Source organism: Aythya marila (genome assembly GCF_965140915.1).
Source record: "Aythya marila genome assembly, chromosome: 2".
Taxonomy (NCBI): Eukaryota; Metazoa; Chordata; class Aves; order Anseriformes; family Anatidae; genus Aythya; species Aythya marila.
In genome coordinates this window covers 41,225,383-41,233,412 of record NC_139043.1, presented here as the reverse complement: position 1 = coordinate 41,233,412, position 8,030 = coordinate 41,225,383, and the positions used below count along the sequence as shown (strand labels likewise).

The window sequence follows — 8,030 nt, the reverse complement described above, 5'->3', positions numbered from 1 at the left end:
TGCAAGTCTACAACATTTGCAACGACTTATGATGAAAAATGATGGTGAAAAAGTCAGAATTGTAAATGGAACAAGTAACAAGGGGAAGCTCAGTCATAAACCTTGTACCATCATGCAGTAAGTCACCAAGTCACAACTGTACAGTCCTAACTTGCTAGCCAGCATCCCTTTTGCATAAATGTTTCTGAGTAATTTCTGTGCCAAATGCCTAAGAAGAATCTATTCTAATTAAGAAAAACAAAACCACAGATTGATCAATGGGTTGTTAATGTTGAGTCAATTGCAATATAATTGCAAAACTTTCAGTATAACTTTATTTGAGCAGTCTTAATCATCACATCCACACTCCTCATACTTTCTGTAGTGCCTTTTTTATTTATTTTCTAAATGAACACTATCAGGTTGAGACACGGTAGGTTAATTGTTCATATATTTCAACTGTTAGAGACTAACAATTTTAGCAATTAGTTGTTGATAGCTTGGATTCTGCATAATAAAAAAAAAAAAAAAAAAGAGAGTCAAAATACCTTTCTTTAGAACCTTTATTTTTAGCTACCAAGAAATGAGCTGGCTAAGGAACATCAGTTAGGATTTTTCTATCTAGCTCAACTAACAAACTCTACTACATAACCCCTATTCCAACGACTTTGAAATCCTTGTGCCATTTTCTCTCCACTATCACAACACCGAGACTGGTATAAGAACCAAGTTGATTTCCTCGGCCTGTTGGAAACTGAACAGGGAGCTGGAAGAGCAGAAACTCTTACCTTCTTTTCAAGGACAACTGGCGCTATTGCTTTTGTGCATTCACAATTTCTTTTACTCAAAACTGAACCAGCAGACTCAGAAACCAGACAAGTCTATTTGGAATTGTAATGGTAAATTAAAATAAAAGCAGAGGACACAATTAAACTCTTATGCTTTAGATGAGATGCTGGTAATCTAGAGCTTAATTATGGTGGCCTTACAATGGGTATTCTGTAAGGCTTTTTACCAGCCAAAATGGAAGAAAACTCCACCAACCTACACTGATACTCAGGGTATCTTCTGCCCAAAAGCGATTTTGAGATCACACCATCATCAGAACTCCTGCCAATACCAAAAGCAGAATACTGCTGATTAGCAGCACTCTCTGATTATGAGAGGCAGTACCTCCCACTCCAGTGTTTGACACAGACTACCAGAGCATGCTGAGCAGTGTTGCAGACAGAATGCCAAAAAAGAGCACTACCTGCCTCACTACAGCAGCTGATAGTTTAGGAGATGAGATGAGGTAAGAGCCTACCAAAAGCATGAATGTCCACTTTCTCTTTTCACTACATAAAACTAATATCCATATGCACAGCCAGATGGTACTCCATCTTGACTGCTGAAAAGAACATCATAGGAAACAAATTTAAATAAACAAAAGGAGGAAAATTAAGTAAAGAAAATCCACATTTGAAATTTCATATCTGCATTTAATTTTATAAGCAAGTCAGAGTTCAAAAGAAGTCCATCATTTGGCCCAAACAATGACAAAGACAGGAGATACAGTAGTCATAAATGCATGTCACTGAAATACAGTATTTGTCATCACCTTGATCCTCTACTCACAAATTAGTGCTATTTAGATTAGTTGTTAGAAGTCTCCCCTTTTAGTGAAGAATAAAATCTTCTTTACCACATATAGAATAGTTCTTATATTTATTTTTATTAAAATGAGTAAAAGAAATTCCCTCTTCCTAAAAGAATTACTGATATAAGTGTTGGGGTGAGTAAAGTTCTTACATATCAAGTCTCCACGCTAAGATTACCAAATACACCAAGGATGGCAGCATAGAAAATGACTGAATGCCATTTTTCATAACATGCACAGCACAAGTCAAACACTTCCAAAGCACAAAGTTGCATTGGTACCGCCAAAGCCAAATGAATTTGTGAGTGCAATATGCCGCTTTGCAGTTTTCCATTCCTGGGCTGTTAGCGGAACATAATTGAGATCAAATTCTGGCTCTGTTTGTTTTAAGTTTAAAGTAGGTGGCAAAATTCCATGGTAACAGGACAGTGCAGTAAAAGCTGCTTCAATAGCTCCTGCAGCCCCCAAAAGATGTCCCGTTGCTCCTTTTGTTGAAGAAACTGCAATGTTACGTGCGTGATCTTTAAAAAGTCTCTTGATCGCTTGATTCTCAGCAGCATCTCCCAGAGGTGTAGAAGTTGCATGTGCATTAATGTATGTTACATCTTCAGGCTTGATTTTAGAATCTTTTATTGCTGCAGACATACACCTAAGGAAAAAAAAAAAAAAGGCATAAAAATGCTGAATTTCCCATTATATTTTTGTCACATGTATAAACCAAAAGCAAAACTACAGTGTTTGAAAACATTTATCAAATGTGAAAACCTGCACAATCTACTTTACTAGAAATATCAAGAGATGGGTTCATTTACCTAAACTAACCTCTACATTTAGCCACCCTAGAAAGACAGCAGTGGTAAGGCCCACTACAGAATCAGACTTGCCGCTAAAAATGTGCTGATTAAATTCCACCACTAAGAAAAATACAAGTTGAAAGAAAGAAGATATAACAAGCTATCTCTACAGATGACATTAGTATATCAAAGACTCTTTTCAATGCAAAATTTGAAAACATTTGTGAGAGAAATAAGTACCTGAAAAGATTACAAAAATCTAAGTTCTGCTTCATTGAAGTTTCTCTGGTGTAGCTGACATTAATGTAACATTCAGTACAATGCTGCAGGAAATCCCCGTGGCTTTGTAAGGGAAAGAAAGATTCCCCCGTCTTTACATTTTATTTACCTTTATATTTACAGTATTACAAAATAAGAAAAATTGCTCTATCCAAATAAAATATTTGGAGATGAAGGACAAATTCTGAAGTTGTTGTGAGTTTCTTTTGCATGTTTTTAGAGGTTGAAAGATACCTTCTTCCCTTCCCTTGAGCAGCAAGGAGGTAGCCAAATTCCTGCACATTAAAATATTTACTGAGAGTCACGCTGTTCCACTCTGACACCATATCTCTCATTCTGACATCTAATGACCTATGGACTATGACTGCCTCTATAAATAATGCTTTTTTATGAAAACCACAGAGAGATACAGCTCCATATACACTCCACACTGTGTTTTTTCTCAGCTGTCCTACAAAAAGGAGATGAGTCACACACCCTTCCTTGCACACACATTTTAACTAAGCATCTCTGGACGAAAGATCACTGTCTCCTTTGAAATATATAAAAACTAAGTAAAAAAAAAATGAAGCTCAAGAAAAAAGGATAGCACAGCCAGCTGGACAAATTGAAAAGTCTCCATTACAGCCTTCTATTCTCAGAAGCATACAGCTTAGTTTAGGCTGTAGTCCAGTGATTCTCACCGTCAGTACAGAGTAAGCCAACAATCACACAAAAAAGATTACTGATCAACAGTAAGGGAACCAAATATGTTAATTTAGTTTAATAAATAAGCTGCAAGGAACATAATTACTTAAGGAGGTAACAGATTATGGTGTAGAACATACTTTATATACACACTTCTGAGTCTCCTTTCCTGCAGGTTCACTCCAACATGTGTGTTAGTCCCTAACTGAAGTAGTTCTTAGAAGATGACAGAAAAATACATCTCCCTGATTTTTTTTTTTGACGTAGTGAATAAAAATCCTACAAAAAAGTAAGAGAAGCATATACATTTCATATTTAATTCGCACACCACTGCAGTAACCAAATATTGGTATGAAAATTGCATTAAAATGTATTATCTCTTCTCAAGTGTGGAAAGGCTCTACATTCTGGAGACAGCAAGATTAACTTTCAACTATTTCCCATTGTGAATTTAATTTATATGCTATTGCAATCATAAAATATACAAAAAGTCTGTTACAAGATATTGCTGTATCGTCTCAAGGGTAAACAAAAGTCTGAAGATCTCAGTTAGACACTCCTGAATACTCCCACCTAAGCCTGTAGACCAACCAACTATGAATCAAATAGCTCTGAGGGAGATTTGGTATGTTACGCTTCTTGGAAAATCTATTAATTCAATGAAGAAGAAAACATACCTTTAGGGGAACGTGTAGAAATCTGAACTACTTGCACAGTGATGTATTGAATTTTGTTATTAAATATTCACATACATTCATGGTAATGCCAACTAGCAGAGATTCCTGTATCTGCAATAGCATTTGGCCTATACAAAGCTCACAAACAGCACATACACATCTAACTTAACTGATAATTAGCTCAGGGATAAAGATTGGATGAATACCAGCTACTTATGAACTTTTTTTGGCAATGAAATTAACAACGATGAAGCTTTACCATCTTACCAAAGTGTACTAAAGTGTATTTCTGCTATACTCCTCCACCAGCAGTTAGCTACATCACAGAGAGGTATTTAAACGTGATTGTAGCAGAGACGTATGGCCTAAATATATTCTTTACAAAAAGCCAGAGTCTCTTCTGAACAACAATAGTCACAATTAATGCTAATGACATTTACGGTAATTATTCTAATAAACTAGATTCTCCGAGTGCTCTTATCACTTGGCATTTCTTGAGGAATGCCATTCCCCTTCCGTAACGTAACAAATGTCAGGACCTGCTTTTGCTGTGGGGTCTCTCTGTGACAAAGGGTGAGGGAGTACCTCAAAAGGCTGTCATACCACAACAACCTTAAACAGGAGACTAATTTCTGTGAACAGCTATAGGACCAAACATAAAATATTTTCACACAGAGAAGGTTTTCATAATGCTATCCAAAAAGGCTGATTCTAGCAAGAACTGCCCTTCCGGCCATTACTAAAATCAAAGGAAAACTGGGACAAGGAAAACTGGGGCTCCTTATCTGGAGCTCTTTTGTTCTTCAGATTAGTTTCAGATTATTTTATTGGTTTTTGGAATATTAATTCAAGACTGAATAGTATTTCTCTAGGGAAAGTATAAAGTAACAGAAAAGTACGTGCCCATTATAATTAACACATGAAGTAGCCACAGTAATCAGCACAGGGTTCTTACCTGAACGCACCATCTCCCTCTGGATTAGGTGCTGTTATGTGGCAAGCATCGCCCGACAGTCCATAACCCAGAACTTCTGCGTAGATCCTGGCACCTCTTTGCACAGCGTGTTCATACTCTTCCAAGAGCAGCACAGCAGCCCCCTCTCCCATTATAAACCCTTCTCTCTGTGCATCAAACGGCCGACATGCCATTTTAGGGCTTGAGTTAAAACTAGTGCTGAGGGCCCGAGCTCTTGCAAATCCAGCCAAGGACAAAGGACTAATGCAAGCCTCAGTCCCTCCAGCCAACATGACATCCGCATCCCCAGAGGCAATAAATCGAAAGGAGTCTCCAACAGCGTGAGCGCCAGTGGTGCAGGCAGTTGACACAGCGTGATTCGGCCCCTTCAGCTGGTATTTAATGCTGATCTGACCTGCTGCCATATTGACTAAGATCTTTGGGACAAAGAACGGGCTGACCTTGTTATAACCCTTTGTTTTAAATAAAGCGGCTGTATCAGAAATCTCTTCCAGCGGAACCATTCCCATTCCAATCGCCACACCAGCTGTTAAGCGGTCCTGTTCAGACTGCGGAGACCAGCCGGAGTCCCTTATTGCTAGCTCTGCTGCACCAATGGCCATGACAGTAGCAGAACTCATGGATTTGATCTCCGACTTCGACACAAAGCGCTCTTCTTTGAACTGACCCTCCTCGTCTCCCCGTGGCACACAGGCAGCCACTTTACACGGAATGCCTGCATATTCTTCCCCATCTAGCGATGTGATCCCAGTGTCTCCTTGGAGAAGGCGCTTCCACACAAGCTGAGTCCCCACACCAAGGGGAGAAACTAAGCCAATACCTGTAACAACTACTTTCCTTCGACAAGCAGGCAGTGACTTGCTGAAAGCTCTCCTGTGATTTCTTAAATGCAGATTCAAATTCAGACCACGGAGATGCAGATTTGAAATCTTTAAGAGATCCTGGGAACACTGTGAGAACATGGTGGAAATCAATCAATTCATGCACATTCCTGTAACTGGGGGGGCAAAAAGACACAAAAACAACAACAAAGCAGTCAATGTGAGAAACATTCCACGTTTGCCAAGTTAACAACCTGCTCTTTACATGAAATACTATTTTCAGCACTGCAGAAAGGCATGCAGTTTCTGTGTCTGTCATCAGGAATAGCATGTGTTACATCTGTGGTCTGTAAAGCACTCGCTGGTAACTCCCCCTAGGGCATTCACCCCCAGCTGACTGGAGATACCAACAATGAGCATGAAGATCTTCATTCTTCTGATGGAGAACTGCAAGTGTATGTCTAGCCCTATCATGTTAAGGATGCCATCATCTTAACCAGGCAGGATGCTCTAGAAAACTAGGTAACAGGAGTCAAGAGTCTTTTCTTGGTGGTGCCACTAGTGCAACTAAGTATCTTGGAGAAGTGTCCTCACCTTCCTATCTCCACCTATGCTTCATCAGCCTTGGGGTATTTACTTGGTCAGTTCTGATGGGTAGGGACAGTACCTCAAGTGTGTTTGAACAGGATTTACACAACAGCATCTTGAAAGAGCTGCAAATTGAACCAAAAGAAGCATTTTGGATTGCAATCTTTTTTCACTTATGTGCAGACTAACATTTCTATATTGTGATGTTTATGATCAAAGAGAAAAAAAAAACACTATAAAAATAAGTGATGTACTAAACACTCTCCTGACAGAACAGTTTTTCCAATAACGTGTCTAGCACTTACATGTTACTCTGAGATCTGGCTTTGAACTGTTTGATTGCTGGCCAGCAGCCACGAAGCACACAGCCTGCAGGTTTCCCAGCTCCCTTGAACATAACACCACGAGACTTCACATATCATGAAATATGTCAAGTGACAGCAGAAATACTTCAGGCAGGCCATCTCTGGCGAGAGGAGCACACCAAGCAGTAAAGCCGTAGTGCTGTGCCACAGACCCTGTCTCTCGTGCCTTGTCTGGCCCCAGCTAGATGAGGAACCGGTCTGATTACACACATCTGGCACATGGGAGCAGGAGGGGGGCCACAGCACAGCTCTGTGCACATCTACGATTACAGGCTTCAATAGGTCTGAATTTGCTGCCGATGCAAATTTTAACTCGGCAGGCATTTTTCATCCCATTTGATGAGGGAGAAATTAACTTTTTTTTTTTTTCTTCCGGTCTTCTGCAGCTGGGAGAGTCTGTGTGCTTAAAAAAGCAAGAAGTTAAAACACACACAGGGGGGGAAGTTTCCCTGTTTCAGAGCTCTTCTTGTCTCTGCCTCCACCAAGGGTGATTGTACCCTTGTAAAAATAATTACTAGAGTTTGTCTTCAGCCAAAACACTGTTTCAGCAGCCACAGGCTCAACAGTCAGAAGTGTTTTTGGCTGTTTTTTGGCAACAGCCACGTGCTTTTTGCCTCATCAAAGGGGCAATACAGCATCCCCAGATATATGGTGAAATATAAGGAGCATTACTATTAAGTAAAAACCTAAAAATAGTGGTTAGAAATGTACACGGGGGTTTTAAAGGAGGCTGCTTTAAACCATGGTCCGAATGTGTCATTTTTAACTACATTTAGCCAGTTAGGCTGGGCTCAATAAAGGGAGCAGAGACAGCTGGCAGGGTCACACAGCTGCTATCAGGAGGCACTCAGGCAGCATAACCTAACGAGAACGACTGATTTGACCCCAGCCAGGCCAAATTATCTGTGGTCATGCACAGGGCCCGCGGGCTATGGACACCACGGGGGCTCCTGGGGGCCCCTCGGGCGCCCACGGCCATCCCCGGGCCCCCTCAGACCTCCCCTGCCAGCGCCACTAGGGGCGGCCGCTCCTGCGCCCCCCCCCCTCTCCTGGCCCGCCGCCCCTACCTCCGCCGGACGCGCTCCGCCCCCCCCGCCGCCGCCCCGCAGTGGTTGGCTCCGCCTCGTCCTCCCGCCCTGCCGGCCTCGGACCGTACCACTCGGGGGAGGACAGAGGGGGAGGAGACGGTGGTGGGGGGTGTGGAGCTCAAGTGCTGTGAGGGGCG

At 41.3% G+C, this 8,030-nt stretch overlaps 1 protein-coding gene across 1 annotated transcript; it reads right to left on the bottom strand.

Moving 5' to 3' along the window:
- Nucleotides 1–1,459: 1,459 nt before the first annotated feature.
- On the bottom strand, nucleotides 1,460–7,904 carry OXSM (3-oxoacyl-ACP synthase, mitochondrial). Its single transcript, XM_082754125.1, has 3 exons — nucleotides 7,873–7,904; nucleotides 5,011–6,028; nucleotides 1,460–2,267 (listed from the first exon to the last, which is right to left on the bottom strand). Exons 2-3 carry the CDS (start codon nucleotides 5,991–5,993, stop codon nucleotides 1,865–1,867), a joined length of 1,386 nt encoding a protein of 461 aa, XP_082610251.1. The 5' UTR covers nucleotides 5,994–6,028; nucleotides 7,873–7,904; the 3' UTR covers nucleotides 1,460–1,864.
- Nucleotides 7,905–8,030: the final 126 nt, after the last annotated feature.